This window comes from Podarcis cretensis (assembly GCF_951804945.1).
Source record: "Podarcis cretensis genome assembly, chromosome: 13".
Taxonomy (NCBI): Eukaryota; Metazoa; Chordata; class Lepidosauria; order Squamata; family Lacertidae; genus Podarcis; species Podarcis cretensis.
In genome coordinates, this window is record NC_137182.1 from 14,113,966 (window position 1) to 14,140,739 (window position 26,774).

Genomic DNA, 26,774 nt, shown 5'->3' on the forward strand with positions numbered 1-26,774 from the left:
AATGAAATGTGGATAATGGAAAATATTTTGTTATTATGTATGTTTTTTATTGGTTATACAAAAATTTAATAAATATTATTATTAAAAAAAAAACAAAAACATACTGTAACTTATAAAATAGTCACTGCGATTTTCTGCCACATCTCGGTGTAGCCAAATCTAAATAGCAAGGCAATATAGCTAAAGTTTAATACTTAAACGTTCCCATCTTATATTTTTGAACATATGAAGCAACAAAAAGAGCACATTTCCCTCAATTAACTTATTGTGGATTTATCCATTCATTTGAAGAAAATCTGTCTTTGTTCAAGCACTTGCTTGGAACTATAGCAATAACTACTAAATGAGTCTTTATATTCAAGCCCCTCCTCCAGCTGGAATAAAGACCAACAGACACCTAGTTGGTCTTGCACCAACTTGAGTCAATGAAAAAATAATAATCAGGTCCTTCCTCCGTATGGTTTAGTTTCAGCAATCATGGGTATTGTTTTAATATTACAGTTCACTGGAATGGAAATACAATTCAGAAGGATTTTTTTTAAAGTTGATGATCTATAATGTAGTCATTTTAAAAATATTTTGAATTCTCCAATACAGAATAAATTAATTTTACAGATGTTCTCCTGTCCCTTCTTGACAGAAATGATGCTTCTTCAATGAGAATGAAATTGGTCAGCTCACATCTATTAATCTAAATAGGAATAATGCTGATACTGTGTTTTGGGACGCGAGGGCAATACTAGACATAGAAGCAGACTGCAATGAAGTGTATTAACTCCTTTTGGAATGACTTTTTCACCTCTGACTTGGGATTACAGTACTAAGCATGCTTTCAAAAATCACATACAATTCACTTTGTTTTTAGCGTTTTCATACATGTTCAGTTATCGATACCTGGCTTTTCAGAGATAAATTCCTGATTTATTTCTATCGAGCATACTGGGTTCTGGGAGTCCCCCCCCCCCCCCGCCCCTTATGCATAATGTAGTTCAAAGTATGAGCCCTTTATTGTCCTTGGCTAGAGTGTGGCATGCAGTTAAAGCTCAGGCCCAGATCTCCTTTTCTGTTGCAAAAGAGACTCGCATTGGCAAGGGGTGTTTTGCAAAAACCGCACACCTCAAACTTGGACCAGGTGCTTTGACTGGAATTACATAGAGAAATCACACACATCCGGACATGAAGAGAGTAGGTGCATATTCAGCAGCAGAAGTAATAAACATTTTTGTAAGTATGCAAGGAAACCCATTGTCCATATTCTGACATGAATAAATACAATTTAGAAATAAATATATTTGTAATAAAAATAAATGTATATGTATCAATAAATAGAATGGCTTGAATTCATAGATCTTAATAAATAAGCTTCTTGGCCGCAATTAAGGTATTCTTCAAAAGCATAGCAACTGTCATTGGTCCTACACCTCCTGGGACAGGCGTGATGAAACCAGCTTTCTTCTTTACCTCTGGGAATGGGGGGAGCAATAGAAAATGCAAATAAAACTTAAGTTAATATGCTGGTCATCAAACAAAGCAGCCCACAAACAACAGTGTGAGGAACAACATTTCTATTTGCCGGTCAAATTATTAATACAGAGGCCAATAGGCAATACATTTCAAAATGGTTTTGTTTTTTTTCCAATCCCAGGATTTTAGAGTCTGACAATCAAATTTATTATTTCATAAGCTTAATCGCAGTTGATATCTGCGAATCAACTCCGAAGATGGGTTGAAGTCTTCCTTTGTTACAGATTCATTATGAGGCCTTGGCCAAATCAGTCTCCACACACCCCCACCCCCAAATCTACTGTATTTTTTGCTCCATAAGACGCACCTGACCATAAGACGCACCTAGTTTTTAGAGGGGGAAAGCAAGGAAAAAATATTGTGCACAGAGCATGTAAGCGGATCTCGCTTTGCTTGCTTTAAAGCAAGAAAAGCGAGAGCCGCTTACGGCACATGGCTTCTGTTCTGCTTTGTGCAGCTCTCACTTTGCTTGCCCATCCCTCCTCCCGCCTTGCTGTAAAAGAGGAGGAGGAGGGGGAGACACACTGGGACAGGTGCTTTGCTTGCTTTACAGTGAGGCGGGAGGAGGGATGGGCAGGCAAAGTGAGACCTGCACAAAGCAGAACAGAAGCCATGTACCGTAAGCGGCTCTCGCTTTGCTTGCTCCCGTCCGTCCCTCCTCCCACTTCGCTGTGAAGCCAGCAGAGCAAGAGCGATAGCTGCACAGCGGCTCTTGTTCTGCTGGCTTCCCAGCAAAGCGGGATGAGGGATGGAAGAGGCTCCGTGTAAGAGGCGCAGCTATCTCTATCGGTGAAGCCAGCAGAGCAAGAGCGATAACCGCGCAGCGGCTCTTGTTCTGCTGGCTTCACAGCAAGCGACGGATGGGAGCCATGGCTCCGGCTGCGGAGGCATCCCTCAGCTCGCGACTGCAGCAGTAGCCGAGGGATCCCTCTGCCACCCAGTGCATTCGCTCCATAAGACGCACAGACATTTCCCCTTACTTTTTAGGAGGAAAAAAGTGTGTCTTGTGGAGCAAAAAGTACGGTATACACTGAGAACAAGAATTTATTAGTGCTAAGTTGTTTACTCCAGTCCTAAAAGTAAAGCCATGTTTATTTCAGAAGAAATTGAGGGACGCTCATAAATCTTGAAAGCATAACTCCTGTTCTCGGTGGGGGGGGGGACGTCACAAGGGGGTGAGAAAAGCTAAAGGTTTGTTGTTTCTCAAGCAACTGTCATGTTTTCATTGAAATTTATGGGAATACAAGACCTGGAGATTGGAACAGGTCTGAGCTGATAGTGTAATTTAGGCTTGATCTGAAAAGTGTCAATGTGAGGCCATTTTAGAAGGGTCTGTTCCAAATCAAGTTTAGGGAAGGTTGCCCACAAATACCGTATTTTTCGCTCCATAAGGCACACTGGACCATAAGGTGCACCTAGTTTTTAGAGGGGGAAATCAAGAAACCCCAGAGCTTCTCGCGGCTGCCGGGGGGAAGCCCGGGTTCCCCCCCCCCCCGGCCCCAAAGAGCAAAGAAGCCAAGACAGCGAGTGGGATCCATCCACGTCAGTCCCTTCTCCCTCCTGGGGAAAAGCCCGCAAGAGCCGCGCTGAGCTTGTGTGCGGGGCTTTTCCTGCCTGCCCCCCCCTGCATTCGCTCCATAAGACGCACACACATTTCCCCTTTTTAGGAGGGAAAAAGTGCGTCTTATGGAGCGAAAAATACGGTACATCAAAGGATCTATTTTAGGTGGTGTGTTTTAATTCTCTAAATACAGCTAAACTTGGTGGAACAGTATCAACATTTTGCAATGCCTTCAGTACTTTCAATGTTTTTTCAGCTTCTAAAAGCAACAAAATCCATCCTTGACAAACTGGATCCGCAGCTTTGGAAGCACTCATTCTTGGGGCCTTTTTTAAGTGGAGAACTTGAGGCCAAATAGGATATATTAGCCCAGAATACTCATCTCCCTTTAGTTAGCAAGAGCCAAGCAAGGAGAAAATACATAGTTCTTTGAACAAACCTGGGACACAAACCTGATCACCTCATCTGTCTCCTGAGAAATCTCTATGTGGGACAAGAAGCTACAGTTAGAACTGGATATGGAACAACTGATTGGTTCAAAATTGGGAAAGGAGTACGGCAAGGCTGTACATTGTCTCCCTGCTTATTTAACTTATATGCAGAATTCATCATGTGAAAGGCTGGGCTGGATGAATCCCAAGCCGGAATTAAGATTGCCAGAAGAAATATCAACAACCTCAGATATGCAGATGACACAACCTTGATGGCAGAAAGTGAGGAGGAATTAAAGAACCTTTTATTGAGGGTGAAAGAGGAGAGCGCAAAATATGGTCTGAAGCTCAACATCAAAAAAACGAAGATCATGGCCACTGGGCCCACCACCTCCTGGCAAATAGAAGAGGAAGAAATGCAGGCAGTGAGAGATTTTACTTTCTTGGGCTCCATGATCACTGCAGATGGTGACAGCAGTCACGAAATTAATAGACGCCTGCTCCTTGGGAGAAAGGCGATGGCAAACCTAGACAGCATCTTAAAAAGCAGAGACATCACCTTGCCAACAAAGCTCCGTATAGTTAAAGCCATGGTTTTCCCAGTAGTGATGTATAGAAGTGAGAGCTGGACCATAAAGAAGGCTGATCGCTGAAGAATTGATGCTTTTGAATTATGGTGCTGGAGGAGACTCTTGAGAGTCCCATGGACTGCAAGAAGATCAAACGCATCCATTCTTAAGGAAATTAGCCCTGAGTGCTCACTGGAAGGACAGATCGTGAAGCTGAGGCTCCAATACTTTGGCCACCTCATGAGAAGAGAAGACTCCCTGGAAAAGACCCTGATGTTGGGAAAGATTGAGGGCACAAGGAGAAGGGGACGACAGAGGACGAGATGGTTGGACAGTGTTCTCGAAGCTACAAACATGAGTCTGACCAAACTGCGGGAGGCAGTGGAAGACAGAAGTGCCTGGCGTGCTCTGGTTCATGGGGTCACGAAGAGCCGGACACGACTAAACGACTAAACAACAACTAAGGGTTTTTTTTGTGTGTGAAAGAACTATATTAGCAGAACACTGTTGGTTAATGTTTTAATCATATGAATATATGCACACACACACCACTATTAAAATGCTTAACATAAAAGAAAATTGCAAGAGAAAATGGAAGTACTGATAAGCCCCATGAGATGAACTTTCTCAAAAGTTACACAAGGAAATAGCTGGGTAAAGCACCCTTCAGATTCTCTAGGGTGTCCAATTCCCCTAAATATGCGGGTTAACTTTCAGTATGGCTCTTAATATTTCTCTTTTGGCTAAGGGAAAAATAATGTGTTATTTAAACTCCCTGCTTCAAGAGCAGTTGTAACTGGAACAGATTCCTACCCCCCCCAAAAAAAAACCCACTGCCATTTTACTTACCTTCAAAGTCCACATCCCCCACTAAGTTGGTCTTTCCTGTGAGAGGATCGTGGATATGGTTGATCCCGACATCGATCACTGCTGCCCCTTCTTTAACCATATCAGAAGTAATCAGCTTTGGGACACCTGAAACCACCAATCCAATTAGGATTCACAGATCCTGAGGGGTGGGGGGGGGGGGAGAAATGTGAATTCTTAAGCTTTTAAGCACTTTATATCTGATGAGGGATACTAATACCTCAGTCATTATGTCCTTGTTTCATTGGAGAAATGATAGATGGTATGGTTATGCGAGCCAAGGAGACGAGTAACTATACAGCCTTTAGAACATGGGTAGAACATGGGGCCGGATCTGGCCCAATCACTTTCTAAATACGGCCCGCGGATGGTCCGGGAATCAGCGTGTTTTTACATGAGTAGAATGTGTGCTTTTATTTAAAACGCATCTCTGGGTGATTTCTGGGGTCTGCCTGGTGTTTTTACATGAGTAGAATGTGTGCTTTTATTTAAAACGCATCTCTGGGTGATTTCTGGGGCCTGCCTGGTGTTTTTACATAAGTAGAATGTGTCCTTTTATTTAAAATGCATCTCTGGGTTATTTGTGGGGCATAGAAATTCGTTCATTCCCCCCCCCCCCCTTCAAAATATAGTCCGGCCGTCTACAAGGTCTGAGGGACAGTGGACCGGCCCCCTGCTGAAAAGGTTTGCTGATCCCTGCTTTAGAAGACATCTGAAGGCAGCCCTGTATAGGGAAGTTCTTAAAATGTTTAATGCTTTATTATGTTTTTATATATGTTGGAAGCTGCCCAAAGTGGCTGGGGCAACTCAGTCAGGTGAGTGGGGGATAAATAACTTCTTCTTCTTCTTCATTATTATTATTATTATTATTTGAATAGGACATGTTATGTACTGAGTTGAATAGGATCCAAAATGCAGCAGTCTGATTGGTCCTAGAACAATAGGATTCAGAATGCAGCAGTCTGATTGGTCCTAGAACAATGCAGCAGTATGACTAGTCCTAGAACAATGCAGCAGTATGATTGGTCTGCAGGAGCCACCCAATCCAGCTCCAGATGGAAGTGAATGAATCCACAACCTGATTGGCCTACAGGAGAATTCCGGAATTAGCCAATCACGTGCAGCCCACTGTGTAAATAATGTATATAAAGCAGATACTTTGGGGAAACTTTCATTCCTCCTCACCACTATGAGCTGAATAAAGAGCATGAAATCCACTCTCGACTCCGAGTATATTTCAGGACATCACTATTGTCATCAAAGAAATGTTGGGAGGGTATGTAGTGGTGTGTTTATAGCGTTGTGCATGGCTTGAAACAAATATTTAGAAACCATAAGGTCCCTTGAACCTTATAGACTAGCAGAATAGCAAAGAAGGCCAGCACTACCACTACAACCTTCAAGGGCAAGTTACGAAGAAGAATTACAGACCTCTGGAGGAAGGGCAAAGCAGTGACAATGTCAGAGGAGGGGAAAAATAATACTCAGAAAATGTTGGTATTTGTAGAATTAAACAGGCCTATAATTATACTGGCGTACCAAGAATTCTGCAAATACTCAGGTGTAATTAGGCAAAGCATTTCTAAGTTTGAGGTTGATTTTTTCCACAGACATTTTGGGCTACCATGAGCTATCAGCTCCTCCTCACCCCCAAGGATTTCAAAATAAAACCTCTTGCTTATATAACTTAAACCTATTGCGTAATAAATACAGCATTTTTACAATTCCAATACTGCAACTGTAAACCTGGCTGTAATTTGGATATAAGGACGGTAGAACCCAGGACCAAAGTTTTCCATCTCCCTATTTATTAATTCTGTACTATTCTTGTAAATGCTAGACACTCTGACTGAATTTTTTTATTCCTGAAATGCCATTGTTCCCAAGCTCTTGCCAAATTCTAGGCAAGTTAAGTAAATGCTGGGCCACTTTGCATAAATAGCTGCTAGTGAAAATGTGAACTCTTCAGTGCAAAAGTGAGCCTGCGCCATAGCTTGCCCCCATAAAATCCATATTGTATGTAATTTTCACTTTATTGCAGCACAAGCATGAAACATGCTAAGTTTGTGGTCACAGAGACAACGTAATAGTGACTTTCAGACCTACGACACACAGGCCCCATTTACAAAACATAATCCATTCCTTGGAAATTGTTAACTAGGCAAGGATTCGCATACGAGTCGATGATTGCAACTGATTCCTATGGAAAATTCTCTAATGTGTTCCCTGTTAGAATTCCGGCTCTGTGATTGCAGTCATGGGATTGTTGTCTATCACATGACGGTGTATATTTTGACTCCACAGTGACGGAGACAGGATGTTTGTGTTACTGTGTTCCGTGAAGTGGGACTATTGTCTTTTGTTCTTTCTCTCTTTGCTGTCTGATGCTAGAGGGAGAGGGAGCCATGTTGCAGTACTCCGTGTGTATTTATATGTAAATAAAGTAAATAAAGTAGATGCATAAATAAAGAGGGATGCGGGTGGCGCTGTGGGTTAAACCACAGAGCCTAGGACTTGCTGATCAGAAGGTCAGCGGTTCGAATCCCCGCAACGGGGTGAGCTCCTGTTGCTCGGTCCCTGCTCCTGCCAACCTAGCAGTTCGAAAGCACGTCAAAGTGCAAGTAGATAAATAGGTAAAGGTAAATGGCGTTTCCGTGTACTGCTCTGGTTCGCCAGAAGCGGCTTAGTCATGCTGGCCACATGACCCGGAAGCTGTACACTGGCTCCCTTGGCCAATAAAGCGAGATGAGCGCCACAACCCGAGTCGGCCACGACTGGACCTAATAGTCAGGGGTCCCTTTACCCTTTACCTTTAAAGTAGATTAGCCAAAATGCTGTGTTGCTGAGGTCTGTTACGCAAACTGCGAACACTCTGCGGATCCCTAAGTGTCCCGGTGTCTGTTGGCATCGGTTGCTGTGATGTTCGGGCTGAAGAAAGCTTTTGAATCTCCCAAACAAAAGACCAGGAGGGAGAAAACATGCCAGTCGGGCATGTGTCTCTGCCAGGGTCCTATTCGAGTGTAGGGTGAGCTCCTGATGTTCCCTACCACACCCTCACCCAAAAGCAAAAAGACCAAACAAACCCTTGGGAACACCTAGAAGAAATGCTCTCTTATCTGCTCAATCGCTCCCTGTTCCTTGCATTCCTCGCCAGATATCTGAATCTGCTGTGTGTATAGCAAGGTTTGGGTACTAATTCCTCATATTTGGACATGAGAATTTTTTCATAATGAACGTTTGTAAAGCGGGATGTGTGTGTATATTTGAATTTTATTGTATTTTAAAACATTGACAGTGCTACATTACCTGCAGCAACTATTACAATATCAGCAAGCTGCGTGTGGATCTTCAGCTGATCTTTGGGTGTATATCTGTGAGCAATTGTAACTGTAGCATCACCTGAAATACATATGTTTTAGTCCCAATTACAGATCATTTACAAAACTGCAATGCAGTTGTGACTGAAATGATCATCCTAGTGTTAGCACAATGTTTACAGCACTTTCTTTAGTTTGCCATTATTTTGGAAGTACGGTATCAGGCCCTGTAAAATAAATTCCATTTCTGGAAGCCTCAAAAGCAATACAAATGTCTTATCACACAAGGTTTTCATTCTAGAATGCACTTTTGGCACAGTCCACTGGGAAATTGTTCTGTGCGAGGCCCATTGAAATAAATGGGGCATGTGCAAGAGAACTTTGTAACCGTAGCCTTCTTTTCCCCTACAAACATTAAAAAGAAAAACTGACATCCGAAAATATCCTCATCTTATCTCAAACTCAAACTCTAGAGTAGTCCAAATGATCACAGTTTGGAAGGTCAAAATTACTCAGTGCCAAATGTCCAGCAGATTCTGTTAAGAATAGCTGGCATTCATCATACTATATGGGCAGGTAAGAGTATACAAATAGCAAAATGGGTTATGTCCCTAACAGCTAAGGATCTAAAACATTATTTTGAAAATCAGACATTCTAAATCCTGTCATGCATTCAGATGCTTACGAACTATTTTTTCTTCCTTTGCACCTTCCCTTTTCTCTGTGCTGAGGGTTTCAACAAAACAGAATGTTATTCAACATACCTCCGGGCCTTTCATGTCCTCCGTCGGTATGCAAAAGCATTGAAATAGGCATTCCAACATTCTTTGATCTCCCAACGACAACGACGTTTCTTCCAAATGTTTGTATTCCTTTCAGAACGAGAAAAATAATATCGAAGAGAGTGACTCATTCCTATGGAATGAAAGGCTTTTGATCGTACAGATTGGAAATGTTAGATTATTATGAATTGTGATTAGTGGCTTTTCTTTACAAAACATAACCCAAAACATCTAACAAAATAGTACGAAGATTAAAACCAGCATAGTGTCAAAACAGAATAAAACCTTTAAGAAATCCATACATATAAAAGGCAGGTCTAACGCACCCCACCAGTTGAAAGAGGGCACAAATATCTGAAACTCTCCAGATTAAGGGCTTGGGTAAAGAAGGTCTGGGTAAAAAGAACATTTTATGCCTGGCACCTAAAAGTAGATAGTGATGTCCCATAATCTGGGAGCTACCACTAAAAAGTTATCATGTTGCCACTCTCTGTACCTCCTTGAATGCCACATGCAGAGTCCAGTTTGGTTCATGTGGCGAGTGGCAGTCATTGTCTGCACCAGTAAAACCAGATCTAGCTATCATATGTCATTTTCCTTTTGGAAACATTTGTTCTTCTTCTAGCATAGAAACTGTGGTAGGGTACCATAGTTAAGTGTTCCTTGTTGCTGAATTAACCACTACGTGACTGACATTACAGTTGTACCTTGGAAGTCGAACGGAATCCGTTCCAGAAGTCCGTTCAACTTCCAAAACGTTCGGAAACCGAACGGTGGCTTCTGATTGGCTGCAGGAAGCTCCTGCAGCCAATCAGAAGCTGCGGAAGCCCCATTGGACGTTCAGGTTCCAAAGAATGTTCGCAAACTGGAACACTCACTTCCGGGTTTGCAGCGTTCGGGAGCCAAAACGTCCGAGTACCAAGGCGTTCGGGATCCAAGGTACTACAATACAGCAATGCTGTATGCCTTTTGGAGGTAATAGCTTGCTAGATAATTTCTTCTTGAAATACCACATCTTATATCGACACCAGACTTTATACCAGAGCTTACATATTTATGTAGCTCTATATAGAAGGAGCGTCTCCACCCCCATCGTTCTGCCCGGACACTGAGGTCCAGCGCCAAGGGCCTTCTGGCAGTTCCCTCGCTATGAGAAGCCAAGTTACAGGGAACCAGGCAGAGGGCCTTCTCGGTAGTGGCACCCGCCCTGTGGAACACCCTCCCACCAGATGTCAAAGAGGAAAAATAACTACCAAACTTTTAGAAGACATCTGAAGGCAGCCCTGTTTAGGGAAGCTTTTAATGTTTAATAGGTTATTGTATTTTAGTGTTCTGTTGGAAGCCGCCCAGAGTGGCTGGGGAATTAAGTTCTGGAAACATCCTGGGCTGGGTTAAAGTAATGCACTGCCTTGGGGGCTGCTGCTAAAAACAACCCAAAAAATTAGTGCAGAACTCAGCTGCCCAAATTTTGACTGGTCCAACCAGAGTGACCATATTACACATCAAAAAAAAAAAATTACAAACGCTCCCTATTTGGGAAATTATTATTAAATTATTACATTTATGTCCTGTCTTTCCTCCAATGACCTCAAGGTGATGCGCATGGTTCTCCTGCCATTTTATCCTCATAAGAACTCTGCCAGGTAGTTTAAGCTGAAAAATAGTGACTAATCCATTCTCCCATTTGAACTCCAGTTTCCTCATTTCTAGCCTACCCCTCTAACCGCTATACCACACTGTTCGCCTGAAAGCAACAGGGATCAAAAAAGAGAGAAAACTGTGGTTTCTCTGCACCTTGTACCAAGCAGCTTCTCCCCGTTTGCTAAATATTAACAAAAAATATTTTGGTGCAACAAAAAGATGGACTAAGCATATCCAATGCAACAAACCACAGTGCAAATCCAAATTTTATAGCATCTCCTATTTCATTTTTAAAAAGCAGAGACATCACCTTGCCAACAAAGGTCCGTATAGTTAAAACCATGGTTTTCCCAGTAGTGATGTCTGGAAGTGAGAGCTGGACCATAAAGAAGGCTGATCGCCGAAGAATTGATGCTTTTGAATTATGGTGCTGGAGGAGACTCTTGAGAGTCCCATGGACTGCAAGAAGATCAAACCTCTCCATTCTGAAGGAAATCAGCCCTGAGTGCTCACTGGAAGGACAGATCCTGAAGCTGAGGCTCCAATACTTTGGCCACCTCATGAGAAGAGAAGACTCCCTGGAAAAGACTCTGAAGTTGGGAAAGATAGAGGGCACAAGGAGAAGGGGACGACAGAGGACGAGATGGCTGGACAGTGTTCTCGGAGCTACAAACATGAGCCTGACCAAACTGTGGGAGGCAGTGGAAGACAGGAGTGCCTGGTGTGCTCTGGTTCATGGGGTCAGGAAGAGCCGGACACAACTAAACAACTAAACAACAATTTCATTTAGGATTTAAGCACCGTAGGATCGTATAACTTGATACCCCATACTTCTCTGAAATACCTCATTTCTCTTACCTGTTCTTTTTATTATTTCCCAGACAGCAGCAGCAGTGGCAGGTATAACAGAAGGTTGGTCAAGACACAGTTGTCCTATATTGAAAATATGAAATCCATCCACATCCTTTTCAGGGGAAACAGTGTTACACACAGTTCTTTCATCAATGTGACCTGGAAAATACAATTTCATGTCCTTTTTGTTATTTGGAACTTGTCTGATGGGCTTTATGTTCAGTGGATAACAAACAGTGTTGAGCATAAGGATGTTTCTAGGATATATTTACCATTACAGTGGTACCTTGGTAGTCGAACAGCTTGGCTCCCGAACAAATTGGCTCCTGAACGCCGCAAACCTGGAAGGAACTGTTCCGGTTTGCGAATGTTTTTTGGAAGCCGAACATCCGACACAGCTTCCAGTTGAGTGCAGGAAGCTCCTGCAGCCAACTGGAAGCCGTGCCTTGGTTTTCGAAAGGTTTCAGTAGTCGAACGGACTCCTGGAATGGATTAAGTTTGATAACCAAGCTTCCTTTTCTATTACACATTGTTATCCATCTTATTTAGTATTCCAGTAAAACGGAACTTGTCTATTCTAATAGAAAAAGAAGCATGAAATTAGGTTAAAGGTGTGTGAAAGAAAGTAATAGAAGTGGAAAGAAATTGCAATTGGGTAGATTGGAAGTCTAACACAAAGGTGGGGTGAGGGGTGGTGGATGGTGATGGGAAAAGGAATTATCTGTGGGGTTGAGTGTAGGTATGTTTGAACATTTTTAAGGATTGTATGAAATGTATGTTTGTATATTCGCAATATGTGTGTAATAATGCTGAATTATTTTAACAATAAAAACTTTTCTAAAAAAAAAAGTTCAACAACCAAGGTACCACTGTACTCCTAGATTTTTGATGTCCACAATCTGTCCTGTGGGTTTCTGGAGATCACCAGCACATATCCTTAGCATTACTGTCAACATGATCTGGACAGATGATCTCCTCCCACAGACCACCCACAAAAGCAAAACCTATCAGACTGTTTGTGCTGCCTTTAGAGGATGAAGAGGCTCTGGTGAATTTTCATGCAGAACCTCTGGTCAATAATCTGGACTGTGGCAATTTGGGCTTATACTTGGTTGAATGGGAGAACAATGAATGTTTTTTGGCTGTCCAAAAGGACTGCTGTGGTTTGGCCTGCCTTCTTATTTTTGGTTTCAAAATTCACCAAGCCAAAGAACTTGGCAATGGAAAAGGGGCACCCTTTTATTACAATTCTAGGTCCACAATCCAGTGACAAGAGCCATATGTGCATTCTGGCTATGATCTTGGAAATCATGAGTTTGGAGTTAAATCTAATCATTTCCAAGGACAAATTTGTCAACAGTGCAGCATACAAATAGTTTTTCCTCAAGACATCTTTTACTGCCTTTGGAGTAAGGTAAAGGTAAAGGGACCCCTGACTATTAGGTCCAGTTGTGGCCGACTCTGGGGTTGCGGCGCTCATCTCGCTTTATTGGCCGAGGGAGCCAGTGTACAGCTTCCGGGTCATGTGGCCAGAATGACTAAGCCGCTTCTGGCGAACCAGAGCAGCACACCGAAACGCCGTTTACCTTCCCGCCAGAGTGGTACCTATTTATCTACTTGCACTCTGAGGTGCTTTTGAACTGCTAGGTTGGTAGGAGCTGGGACCAAGCAACGGGAGCTCACCCCGTTGCGGGGATTCGAACTGCCGACCTTCTGATCGGCAAGTCCTAGGCTCTGTGGCTTAACCCACAGCGCCACCCGCGTCCCAACCTTTGAGTAATCAGGTTCAATTATGCCAGATACACAGGTCACACGTTGACTGCCCTTGCAAACATCAAGTTGGCAACTGATGCTCTGAGCAATACTGCTGAGGCTTTAAAGCTTGTCTTTAGAGCTACCTCCATGGACATGTCACAAGAATTCATAGCTTTGCCTTTGCTCTCTGCAGTACATAAGAGCACAGCCTAACCTGCATTCACCACACAAGTTTTAAGTTTGTCTATGGTGCAAAGAGTCAACGAACAGTGCTGAGCCTGGTTCAGTTTATGTTACACTGCCACCATGTGGTCAATCTTTCATTCTCATTTATTTATGAAATGTATAATTTGAACCAAATAGTTCTAGGGTAGAAACTGCAAACAGGTGAATAAAATCATCATCATCGTCATCAATCTTTATTACGGTCCAGTGACCCAACAAATCGTTACAAAGCAATACACAATTCATACAGCCTACCTCCAGGTTAAACAAGCATTTTGTTCAGAATATAGGGATCGTTGGTTCTTGCAATCACCGATAAAAACTTTGCCACTGCTAATGTTCTAGCGTTTGTCTGGTCTTCCAATAGGGACCTGACATAGTGAGCCTCTGATTTTCCCGGGAAAGGTACCAGCAAGGGTAATATCAGTTCAGCCCTGGCTTGCTCATATTTTGCACAGTGCAACAAAATATGTTTTATGGAATCGATGTCTTGAGCACACGAGCAAAGTCTGTCCTGGTAGGGAACTTCTCTCAACCTGCCATCCATAACTGCAGAAGGAAAGATGTTTAGTCTGGCTTTGGTGAAAAGCCTTTGATAATTTGGTACTGTCAGGTTTTTAATGTAAGATGTTAACTTAAAGACATGCCCATATTGTACTCCTACTGCCAACGGACTACAGACTGCGTGTGATCGAGATCGCAAGTCACTGTGTGCATTATCCCATAATCTTTGCTTTAACGTCTTTAGGGCGCCTTTATAACCCAGGTAATACAGTTGGGGGGGGGTGACAGGGTGGATGTGAGGGCGATCTGGGTGCGACATCTGTCACCCCATTGATCGCCAGGGTTGATTCGGCTGAATAAAATCAGCATTCTAGCCTGCAAGCACATTAATAAAAAGTGGTATTGAAAATATGGCCCCCACTGTATGTTGGAAAAATAATTACCAATACGGTCAAGGTACTGAATAGTTTGGTTATTTATAAACCCTTTCTCTCATTGCAAGGTTTATATCAAGTTAAGTGCACTTGATTTTTCTCATTTATTCCTCAAAACCACCCAACTTTGTGACATTGTATAAAATAACATTACCTGGCAGAGGTAACTGGACTAATATACCACTGACTCTTGGATCCTTGTTTAATCTGCCAGTCAGATCTAAAAGTTCTTCCTGAGAAATATCTTTGGGCCTCAGTATTATTTCACTACAAATGCCTAAAGTAAAAAGAGGAAGCAAACAATATCATCAGCAAAACATTAGTTCCGTTTAGTCACATGCAACAAAATTCAGATTGTGCAATTCTATCTATTGGTAGCATTTTTAATTAGAATACTAAAATAAATTCACACTCAGTATTTAATGGTTTATTTATTTTTTAAATATATTTTTCCTTACAGATAGTGGGTGAGGAACCCACAGCCATGGGGAAGCTACAAGCCTTCTCTAGCTCTCAAGATCACTCTTCTGTAATGTATCTCTCTCTCTCTCTGTGTGTGTGTGTGTGTGAGAGAGAGAGAGAGAGAGAGAGAGAGAGAGAGAGAGTGCGACAGAGAGTGATGCAGTAGCCTGGGAAAAAGAACCTTGCCATGAGCCTCAGGGTGGGGAGCCTGGATGGGAAAAGAGAGGGGAGGGCAAGGGGGAACACAAATAAGAAATATTTGAGGGCGGGGGGTTTGCCCGATTTTGTCCTCGCTCAGGGAGCTATATTACCAAAGTCTGGCCCTGGAGGAGGAGCCTTCTGCAAGTCATCAGTTCCAAAATTTGTTAATTTCTGTATTTTTCGCTCTATGGGACGCAGTTTTTCCCTTCTAAAAAGGGAAGTATGGAGCGAATGCAGGCCGCGCGGCTAAGCCCAAAGCCAGAACAGTGCTCCGTCTCACTGTTCTAGCTTGGAGATGGCTGGGCAAAGCCTCCGCAGGGCAATGGGGTGCCTTCACCTCGCTGCCCTGTAGAGGCTTCACAGGCTGTCCCAGAAGCCAGAACAGAGCCAGGGGCTATCCCAGAAGCCATATCCCTCTTGCTTCTTCTGGCTTCTGGGGTTCAGAATTTTTTTCTTCTTGTTTCCTCCCCTCCAAACTAGGTGCGTCTTATAGGGCGAAAAATACGGTAATGGGGAACAGTGGGGAGCCGAAATGGAGAGATGGGAATGGGGGTAGGAAGGGGAGTAGAGAGACTGACAGAGCTCCCAGCAGGTGTCAAGGCAATAAACAACGATTTTACTTTTAAAAGACAACTGAAGGCGGCCCTGTTTAGGGAAGTTTTTAATGTCTGATGCTGTATTGTTTTTAATATTCAGTTGGAAAACGCCCAGAGTGGCTGGGGAAACCCAGCCAGATGGGCGGGGTATAAATAAATTATTAATTATTATTATTATTATTATTATTATTATTATTAATAATGCCACAAATTCTGCCCTCTGCCAGCATGGAGATTACCTCCCGGGGAATGCAGCCTCTGAAAGGAAACACGCATTGTGTCCAGAAAGTTGCCATTGTTCGGAAAACTGTTTGAAGAAAAAGGCATACCTACGGCTGCCGCTGCTTTTACTTTATTTCTCACATACGTATGACTGGCTGGGTTGTCTCCTACTAAAACAACGGTGAGATGAGGCCTCTTGTTCCCAAGGGCAAGCCAGGAGTCTACATCCTTTCGTATCTCCTCGCAGACCTGGGCAGCCAGCTCTTTCCCTGAGATAATAGTTGCTTCGGTACTATAAAATACAAAGGATAAAAACGAATCGTTAAAAGGCTAAAGTTTTAAGGCCAACATTTTACCGCTCAGCAAATATGTCGTCCTAAAGTGCGCATTAATAAACATTGCCATTATAACACTTTAACCTGCGTATAAATGGCATGAGCACAATATGGCTACCGCACCCAGGACAGGGATCACCAACCTGTTTGGATCAGTGGACAGGTTTGGGAATTTGAGAAAGTGCTGTGTAAAGGTAAAGGTAAAGGGACCCCTGACCATTAGGTCCAGTCGTGGCCGACTCTGGGGTTGCGGCGCTCATCTCGCTTTATTGGCCGAGGGAGCCGGCGTACAGCTTCCGGGTCATGTGGCCAGCATGACTAAGCCACTTCTGGCAAACCAGAGCAGCGCACGGAAACGCCGTTTACCTTCCCGTCGGAGCGGTACCTATTTATCTATTTGCACTTTGATGTGCTTTCGAACTGCTAGGTTGGCAGGAGCAGGGATCGAGCAACGGAAGCTCACCCCGTCGCGGGGATTTGAACCGCCAACCTTCTGGTCGGCAAGTCCTAGGCTCTGTGGTTTAACCCACAGCGCCACCCACGTCCCTAAAGTGCTGTGTAGGGCATAACAAAGCACACGAGAGCTGTTACGGGTTTGCAGCACAAACACAAGATGGCTGCCATATTGAAACAGAGGGAAAGCCAGACATTTGCATGCATCTCCTTCCAGTCAGTCACAGTGAATCAATCCACAAATTCTGCAGCAAAGCACACGACACCGATAGCAACAGACAAACCCCAGGAAGGAAACACACAGCTCATAATACAGAAAGTGGAACCAAGCTGTATCACTCTGACCTCAAGCCAGGAGAGTTTCAGTATCCCAGAGGGAGTTTGATGATACAAACCCTTATGGCATCCTGTTCCAATATGACTGATCAAAAAGGCGTATAGCCAAAGTTGATGCTCTCAAAAATCCTTACGAAAATCCTCACCTCAGAAACTTTGAACATTAACATCCAACCTAAAATTGCACTCTGTTCCTCCAACTAGGGGTGCAAACCTTCCCTCCTCCTCCAGAGCTAATCAAGGAAGAAGGGATCTCATGCCTTATTGTATTACCATCCTCCCCCCCCCCCCACCTTGCAATGCATGGAAACTGCACTGGCTGAACAACCCTTCCTTCCTCGATAGCCAATAACAGCGTCTCCCATACAGGTAGTGCTGGATTTACATATAAGCTAAACAAGCTATAGCTTAGGGCCCCCCTCTCTTGGGAGCCCCCAAAAAACTTAAAGGAAAAAAAAACCCCACATACAGCAACAGTGTTTTGTGTTGTGTAGGCTCCTATGGTGTAAGTAATGGGCCCTGCCTGCTAGCCTGCTCCCTAAAATATGCCCTTTCTCTTTACATTTCTAACACAGTTTAGAACTTGTTTTGTACATTTTAGCAATTTTACTTGGTGTTAAATACCAATGATACATCATTTTCATATACCGTATTTTTTGCTCTATAACACGCACCAGACCATAACACGCATGTAGTTTTTAGAGGAGGAAAACAAGAAAAATAATATTCTAAACAAAATAGTGGATATATGATTTTTGTGGTTCATGCTGTGGCCACAGACATGTGATCTGACAGTGAGTTTGGAGTAGCCCAATGCAAAAATCCTGAGGATCCATGTGGATCCATGCTTTGTAACCACGGAGGAGGGAAGGAAGGGGAACCATGGATCCTCTGCTCACGACTGCAGCAGATCCCCCCCGCCACCCGCAGGCATTCGCTCCATAAACACGCACAGACATTTCCCCTTACTTTCTAGGAGGAAAAAAGTGAGTGTTATGGTGCAAAAAATATGGTAATTTTCTTTCAACGAACAGCATGCAGTCAGTTTTATTTCCTCTTTCCGTAACTTTTCCCAGGATGAAAGTTGGCTATTATATGCAAAGCCTCTATCATCACTGCCTTGATTTTTGCAGCTTTCTTGAGGCATGAGCAATGTGCAAGACATGACTTGTCCTCAGAGCTGGATTTGCATATACGCTAAACAAGCTATAGCTTAGGGCCCCACAAAAAATTAAAAGGGAAAAAAACACTGGATGTACATTTCCAAAATATAAGATAAAAAACAAATAAAGTAAAACTTACCTACAGCAACAGCGTTTTGTGTTGTGTAGGCACCTATGATGTAAGTAATGGGCCCCGCCTGCTAGCCTCCTCCCAAAAATATCACTGGTTCGCTCATTTCTATATATAGGGTGCCTACATTCTGCATGGTTGCACGGCAACATGTAGCATGCAGCTGCAGACTGCAGTGCAGCACAGTTGAACGTGGGTCAAGCTGTTGCACCTGTTATCTAATATTAAAGAGTGCTTGTAGACTGATGATCAGGCAGCATAGACTAAGATACCCTTAGTCTTATGCCTACTGATTGATTTCATATATTCAACACAAAAAACAGAGGCAATTTGTAGTTGACAAAGGACAGCTGGACATATAAAGAGCCCCATTACCTTCAGTAGCTTAAAGGTAAAGAGACCTCTGACCATTAGGTCCAGTCGTGACGGACTCTGGGGTTGCGGCGCTCATCTTGCTTTAGTGGCCAAGGGAGCCGGTGTATAGCGTCCGGGTCATGTGGCCAGCATGACTAAACCACTTCTGGCGAACCAGAGTAGCACACGGAAACGCCATTCACCTTCCCGCCGGAGTGGTACCTATTTATCTACTTGCACTTTGACGTGCTTTCGAACTGCTAGGTTGGCAGGAGCAGGGACCGAGCAATGGAAGCTCACCCCGTCACGGGGATTCGAACCGCCGACCTTCTGATCGGCAAGTCCTAGGCTCTGTGGTTTAGCTTAGGGCCTCATCAAACCTAAATCCGGCCCTGCATACAGGGTGCACAAAATCAATGGGCTGTGTGTTGAAAAGTGGCTCCTAGGCACCCCCACCCCCCCAAGCTTCCAATAAGCTTCCAATATGTCAGGGTTGGGGTCAAACAGTGCAGAAACACCTAAGTAAGCACCAGACACTTTATTCCAACCATATCTACTGTTGGCCAAAGCACTCGTGACCTATTCTATCTTGGAAGCATGAGCCTAACTACACAGAACTGAAACTTCAGAATTCTCATGCAAGTCCCTATGCCAGGGTGCTGTGGGGATCGTGGTCTAACTACTTTTCTTCTTTGGCAATCCCTCGTAGCCGAGTAAGATTGTCTTCCATAAACACGGTTTTAACAATGAGTCCTTAAGTGACTGTGGAGGCCAATTCTGGGGGGCCAGAGTTTGCCTATGCCTGTTCTAGAGCATTGCTATCATCAGCAATGCAGGGATTTTCCCACAGTGCACTGGGCAGGTTGAAGAGCAGCCTAGCTCTCAACCACTCTTTGTTTTGGTGGAAAACTAGGCCCGACTAGGCTTCTCCCTGAATTCATGAGTTCCCCACAACCCCTTTTCTAAATTTGCCATATTGGAGGGAAAGGGAGAGGCAGTGGGAACGCATAGCAAAAATAATAAAAGGAAGACACTTTCCTGTTAAAGGTAAAGGGTAAAGGGACCCCTTACCTTTAGGTCCAGTCATGGACGACTCTGGGGTTGCGGTGCTCATCTCGCTTTATTGGCCGAGGGAGCCGGCGTACAGCTGGCGTACATGTGGCCAGCATGACTAAGCCACTTCTGGCGAACCAGAGCAGCGCACGGAAATGCTGTTTACCTTCCCACCATTGCAGTACCTATTTTTCTACTTGCACTTTGACGTGCTTTCAAACTGCTAGGTTGGCAGGAGCAGGGACCGAGCAATGGGAGCTCACCCCGTCGCGGGGATTCGAACCGCCGACCTTCTGATTGGCAAGATCTAGGCTCTGTGGTTTAACCCACAGCGCCACCCACGTCCCATTGGAGCCAAATCAAGACTTTTTGCTGTTGCTATTCTAAACTACTGGGAGCCAAAAACCTTTGCTGATCTATCGCCAGAGATTTAGCAGTACATCCCCATCTACTCACCCCCAGGTTCCTGCTGCTATGGGGAGAAATGAGTGGTAAAATCCTTAGCTATTTGCAGGTTATCACTTGGACAGAGCAGGTACCAGGACATTAGCAAAGACATGGTTTGCTCTGATCATGCTTGGGTTCTTTAGGGAAGCAAATCCATTTTGCAGGAGGGAGTCAAGAGTGTAGTGGACGTTTCCGTGACAAATCCACTTTTAAATTAAGGGGGGGAAAGTCTGGTTTTTAAAGTGATAGGGGAATATATTGAAAAGTATGGTATGAATAAATAACTAATGGGAAGAAAAAAATACTACAACCTGATGATCCTTGTTTTCTGTAACATTAGTATCTCCGGTGTGGTGATAATCTGGACATCAACACTGGCACCCAAATTTAAAGCAGGATTTTTTCCTCCAGCCAACTGAGACTGATGAAAAACATGTCCATGAAGCCTGTAATCAGTGGTGCCCAGATATATGCCTTGAGAACCCAACAGCCACTTCCATAAATAGTTCAGGATACTGGTAGGGAGAATGTTTGAGAGAAAGTTATTTAATTATGGTAAACTGGAAAAAGTATATGGCATAAGAAAGCTAAAAACGCACACAGAAGGGTTGTTTAAATCATTTGTTATCACAGCTTTCGCTGTAAGGCCTTTTCCCTCCAACAAAATGACTTCCCAAAATTTGTGAGGGAGTTTAAAAATAAATCATCTTGTCTTCTTAGCATTGGTTCCTGGGCTCAAGGACAAACTCTTCATGTGGTTTCCCAAATTTGCCACCTTCCACATTCAAAGAGAAAGCTAGTTGGAATCAAAATTAAAACTTCTGAGAAAGAATGCAAAATATCCCCAAAAGATGTAAATTACCAGGAACTAAAATTCACAGCCAACAAAAAGCCACACATTCAAGTCCTCCACACAGACAGCAGCTCAAAGTAACAGATCCTATAACTTTTCGTTGTCATTTTCTGTTGTTCTTTTCCTGCTTATTTTAATTTTATTTATCTTCTTTTAAAACCTTTTTAGGATGTATGTTACCTTGGGTGATTTTGGTACGAGGCAGAAGGTTGGTAAAAAAATATCTAAAATAAATAAAATGTGCACATTAGTGAGTTCTCACTGCTATTGAAGCATCTCGTCAGCAAATAGGCGTTTGTCCAATAGCCGTCGCTCCTTAACCCTGCTCTTAAATGGGGAACTACAACTGATAGGTTGCTTGGTTTACCCTCCCTCCTCTCTAACCTCTTGATATTCTTTCTAGAAATACTGCACATACCCATGTTGCTTGTGCATGTGGTCATCCTCATTTTCCTTGAAGGGTCAATGGTCCTTTAAAGCAAGAAGAGGGGTGGAGTTATGCATACAGCCAATATACAGTGTCACACCACTATGAGATGCTACTGTCCATATCAGAATTCAGGTGGAGAGCTAGGCAGGCTGCATGAATGGCTTACACTCTTCTTGCCTTAAAAGAGTTACCGACAATCAAGTCAATACTGTTTCCATGAGAAAACCTCACGGAAAGGAACTGCATCACCTGAAAGTGATGTTTCTTCAAGATGCCTCCCTCATGCTTCAAATTAATTAGAATGCACAGTAAATGCATAATGTGCAACACATGTATCGCTCAGTGAATTGCTGCTCCTATAGCATCTAGTGCAGGCTTCCTCAACCTCGGCCCTCCAGATGTTTTGAGACTACAATCCCCATCATCCCTGACCTCTGGTCCTGCTAGCTAGGGATCATGGGAGTTGTAGGCCAAAAACATCTGGAGGGCTGAGGTTCGAAGAAGCCTGATCTAGTGGCTTTCCGAAAACAAGCTGGGAGTGCATTCAATGGTCCTTTACACATGAACAAGCCCACTTCACCTGATTTGCCTCTCCCCAGTCACACACAGGAAAATCAAACCCAAATCCCAAACTGAGGGTGACATCTGAACCAGGGATTATGGCTTGGGTTAAATCAGGGTGGATTTGACTTAAATCAAATTTACGATTTAAATCATGATTTAAAAAATATTTAATAATAGAAATTACACACACACATCTGCAACACAAGAATCTTTTGCCCAACGTGGGGTGTCAACTTGAATAAAATATTGGGGAGGCCGAAGTAAGCTCTGCCCCACATAATCAATCACACCAATCAAGTAAGCTCCGCCCCACATAATCAATCACATAACCAATCAGGTAAGCTCTGCCCCACATAACCAATCAGGTAATCTCTGCTCCACATAATCAGTCACATAACCAATTAAGTAATCTCTGCTCCGCATAATCAATCACATAATCAATCAGGTAAGCTCCGCCCAACATAACCAATCACATAACCAATCAGGTAAGCTCTGCTCCGCATAATCAATCACATAATCAATCAGGTAAGCTCCGCCCAACATAACCAATCGCATAATCAATCAGGTAAGCTGTGCTCCACATAATCAATCACATAATCAATCAGGTAAGCTCCGCCCCACATAATCAATCGCATAACCAATCAGGTAATCTCTGCTCCACATAATCAGTCACATAACCAATTAGGTAATCTCTGCTCCGCATAATCAATCACATAATCAATCAGGTAAGCTCCGCCCAACATAACCAATCACATAACCAATCAGGTAAGCTCCGCCCCACATAATCAATCGCATAGCCAATCAGGTAAGCTCCGCCCAACATAACCAATCAGGTAATCTCTGCTCCGCATAATCAGTCACATAAGCAATCAGGTAAGCTCCACCTCACTTAATCAATCACAGAACACGGCATGTGCACGCCATTTGAGTGGCAAAACCCATCTACTTTTTTTTGGGGGGGGGACGCGGCTCCCTCAAATGTTTTATTGAGGGGGGGCATTGAAGGGACCTTATCCCCAATGAGTTGCTCTCCCAGCTCGAACCCTTCCAAGGAGGGGAGCCCACCTGAGGCGGCCCACCTGGGCTGATGGAGCGCGGGAAGAGAGCCTTGGGGCCCCTACGAATCCTGCCGCCTGAGGCCGCCGCCTCCCCTTGCCTCAGGGGTGGGCCGGCCCTGACCCCAAGATCCCCACTTTACGACTTGGGGGGTGCTCGGGTCCCCCCGCCCCACCGACGACGCCCCGCTCGGCCCCCGCCTCCCACGACAGAGGCGCCCTCCTCTTCCCCTCAGAAACCTGACGCCGCCGCCGCCGCCGCTGCTGAGGGAGCTGCTGCTGCTGCTGCTGCTGAGGAGGCGTTTGCCGGCCGACGCGCCGCCTCCGCGCCGCCTTCTCCGCAGCAGCAGCAGCACCAGGCGGCGGCAAACGGGGGCGCAGGTCGCCGCCGCCGCCGCCGCCGCCATATCCGAAGCTCGTGGACGCCGCCGGCCTCTCGCGCCGGTCCGGGTCGCCGGCCGGCTTCGGGGCGGCGGCTCCGCCTCTGGCTCCTCCCTGCGCCCGCCGAGGGGGGGACAGGGGCGCCGGGCAGCAGGCCGAGCGGAGTGGCTCAGAGGGAGGAAGGAAAGGGGGACCGGCTTCCGGCCTGTCAGGGAGGGGATCTGATCTGTCTCTCTATTTTTCCCTCTTACTTTCTTTCTCTCTCTATTTTTCCCTCTCTCTCTCTCTCTCTCTCTCTCTATCTATGTATGGAAGTGAGAGCTGGACCATAAAGAAGGCTGATCGCCGAAGAATTGATGCTTTTGAATTGTGGTGCTGGGGGAGACTCTTGAGAGTCCCATGGACTGCAAGAAGATCAAACCTCTCCATTCTGAAGGAAATCAGCCCTGAGTGCTCACTGGAAGGACAGATCCTGAAGCTGAGGCGCCAGTACTTTGGCCACCTCATGAGAAGAGAAGACTCCCTGGAGAAGACCCTGATGTTGGGAAAGATGGAGGGCACAAGGAGAAGGGGACGACAGAGGACGAGATGGCTGGACAGTGTTCTCGGAGCTACAAACATGAGCCTGACCAAGCTGCGGGGGGCAGTGGAGGACAGGAGTGCCTGGCGTTCTCTGGTCCATGGGGTCACGAAGAGTCAGACACGACTAAACGACTAAACAACAACAATCTATCTGTACCTCTCTTTCTTTCTGTATCTCAACCTCTCTACCTCTTACTTTCTTTCTCTCTCTACCTCTTACTTTCTTTCTCTCTCTACCTCTCCATTTCTTTCTTTCTTTCTTTCTTTCTTTCTTTCTTTCTTTCTTTCTTTCATCTCTGCCTCTATCTCTATCTCTGTGCATCTATCAACAGTGCCAGATTTGTAAAGGTGAAGGCAGGGGCGTAGCGTGGGTTGTCAGCACCCGGGGCAAAGCAAGTAATTTGCGCCCCCTAACCCGTGGATTTGCGCCCCCTAACCCTAACCCCCAGATGTTGCGCCCGGAGCGGCCGGCCCCCCCTGCACCCCCCATGCTACGCCACTGGGTAAAGGTAAAGGAACCCCTGACCATTAGGTCCAGTCGTGGCCCACTCTGGGGTTGCGGCGCTCATCTCACTTTATTGGCCTCGGGAGCCGGCGTACAGCTTCTGGGTCATGTGGCCAGCATGACTAAGCCGCTTCTGGCGAACCAGAGCAGCGCACGGAAACGCCGTTTACCTTCCCGCCGGAGCGGTACCTATGTATCTACTTGCACTTTGACGTGCTTTCAAACTGCTAGGTTGGCAGGAGCAGGGACTGAGCAACGGGAGCTCACCCCTTTGTGGGGATTTGAACCGCCAACCTTCTGATCGGCAAGTCCTAGGCTCTATGGGTTACATATAAGCTAAACAAGCTACAGTGGACACTTGGGTTGTGAACCGTAATCCGTGCGGGATGCACATTCACAACCCGCAGTGTTCGCAACCCACAGTGGCATGGCTGCTCACGCACGGATTTGGCGCTTCTGTGCATGCACAAAGCGTGATCTAGTGCTTCTGCGCATGTGTGACCACCAAAACCCGGAAGTAACCCATTCCGGCACTTCCAGGTTTCGGTGGTCCGTAACCCGAAAAAATTGTTTTGGGGTGAGTGGATCAATTGTTGCTTTCTGCTGCTCTCCTTTCAATGCCCACTACTTCCTCAATGCTTTCATTTTTTTTGTTTGTTTTCAGCTGTGCTTGTTACTATGTCCTGTGTGCTCCTGAACAGATGAACATTCTCCACCGGCTTTTGATCCCTGAGATTTGAGATCTATCTATCTTTTCCTCAGATTTTCACAAAACCAGAAAACCGAACAAGCAAATTTACAGTTGCCTAACTGTGTGCTTTTGCACACTTCTTGGGAGGGGAATTCCCTTTAGAAAACAAACAAGCCGAGGTGCATATAATAGAATCAACAAATTAGAAGGCATAGACAATCGAAAAAGGGAATGCCTTCTGAATTTGCTCCTCATATGCAAATTCAGATTCCTGTGGGTGCAGACTACACCAGTCTTAATTCAAATGGGGAGAATGTGGGTTGACATATAAGTAGTGCCCAGATGTGTACAAGCCCTGTGAGTGGTGCACAGATGTTCAAAATGTGGCTGCAAATGCCCCTGCGAGTAATGAGACATGGTGGCCTGCTATCTATCCCTCCCATGGACATTGTATTGGGATGGGGGAGAGGTGACTGCAGGTGCATCTGTGCCCACATATTTAATGTCCATCTATAGGTCTCATATAGAATAGGGTGGCACTGTGGGTTAAACCACAGAGCCTAGGACTTGCCGATCAGAAGGCCAGCGGTTCGAATCCCTGCAACGGGGTGAGCTCTCATTGCTCGGTCCCAGTTCTTGCCAACCTAGCAGTTCAAAAGCACGTCAAAGTGCAGGTAGATAAATAGGTACCGCTCCGGCAGGAAGGTAAATGGCGTTTCCGTGCGCTGCTCTGGTTCGCCAGAAGCGGCTTAGTCATGCTGGCCACATGATCCAGAAGCTGTACGCCAGCTCCCCCGGCCAGTAAAGCAAGATGAGTGCCGCAACCCCAGAGTCGGTCACGACTGGACCTAATGGTCAGGAGTCCCTTTACCTTTATAGTTCTCATGGTCAGTTGGACTGTAAAGAAAGAAGTGAAGTATTTTTTGAAAGGCAGTTCTTCGGCTACCTCCTAAGAGTGTGAGTAAGCCTCAGCCTTCCCCTGCCTTCTCAGAACTGAGCAATCTGAGGGATACGTACACACTGATCCACACATTATTCCAGGAGCATCCCTTTTTTATATACATTTTTATTGGGGGGTTTTACATATCATTTTCAACAATCATTTAACATAACTTCCTATCTTATACATTATTTTAGACTTCCGTCAACCACCTCTGATGAATTTCCATTTTTGTTGTTTAGTCGTTTAGTCATGTCCGACTCCTCGCGACCCCATGGACCAGAGCACGCCAGGCACTCCTGTCTTCCACTGCCTCCCGCATTTTGGTCAAACTCATGCTGGTAGCTTTGAGAACACTGTCCAACCATCTCGTCCTCTGTCGTCCCCTTCTCCTTCTGCCCTCCATCTTTCCCAACATCAGGGTCTTTTCCAGAGAGTCTTCTCTTCTCATGAGGTGGCCAAAGTATTGGAGCCTTAGCTTCAGGATCTGTCCTTCCAGTGAGCACTCAGGACTGATTGCCTTCAGAATGGATAGGTTTGGTCTTCTTGCAGTCCATGG

The 26,774-nt window shown here is 44.8% G+C and overlaps 1 protein-coding gene and 1 long non-coding RNA gene across 3 annotated transcripts in view; one reads left to right on the forward strand and one right to left on the reverse strand.

Annotated features, from left to right (window-relative positions):
* Window positions 1-22,895, forward strand: part of LOC307201089 — a 315,231-nt gene extending 292,336 nt beyond the window's left edge. Inside the window, exon 3 of the long non-coding RNA XR_013832518.1 lies at window positions 22,399-22,895. This is a non-coding gene — a long non-coding RNA (uncharacterized lncRNA). The remainder of the gene's footprint in view (window positions 1-22,398) is intronic.
* Window positions 462-21,517, reverse strand: LOC307200912 (bifunctional methylenetetrahydrofolate dehydrogenase/cyclohydrolase 2, mitochondrial-like). Of its 2 annotated transcripts, none has more exons than XR_013832474.1 (8): window positions 21,486-21,517; window positions 16,051-16,235; window positions 14,617-14,739; window positions 11,551-11,703; window positions 9,034-9,141; window positions 8,259-8,351; window positions 4,935-5,094; window positions 462-1,463 (listed from the first exon to the last, which is right to left on the reverse strand). XR_013832474.1 is itself a non-coding variant. In XM_079949971.1 (8 exons), the coding sequence occupies exons 1-8, from the start codon at window positions 21,500-21,502 to the stop codon at window positions 1,351-1,353; spliced, it is 918 nt and encodes a 305-aa protein (XP_079806097.1). In that variant the 5' UTR covers window positions 21,503-21,517; the 3' UTR covers window positions 462-1,350. The 2 variants fall into 2 exon arrangements, 1 of the variants encoding a protein (XP_079806097.1); XM_079949971.1 differs by having other exon boundaries at window positions 4,935-5,060.
* Window positions 22,896-26,774: the final 3,879 nt, after the last annotated feature.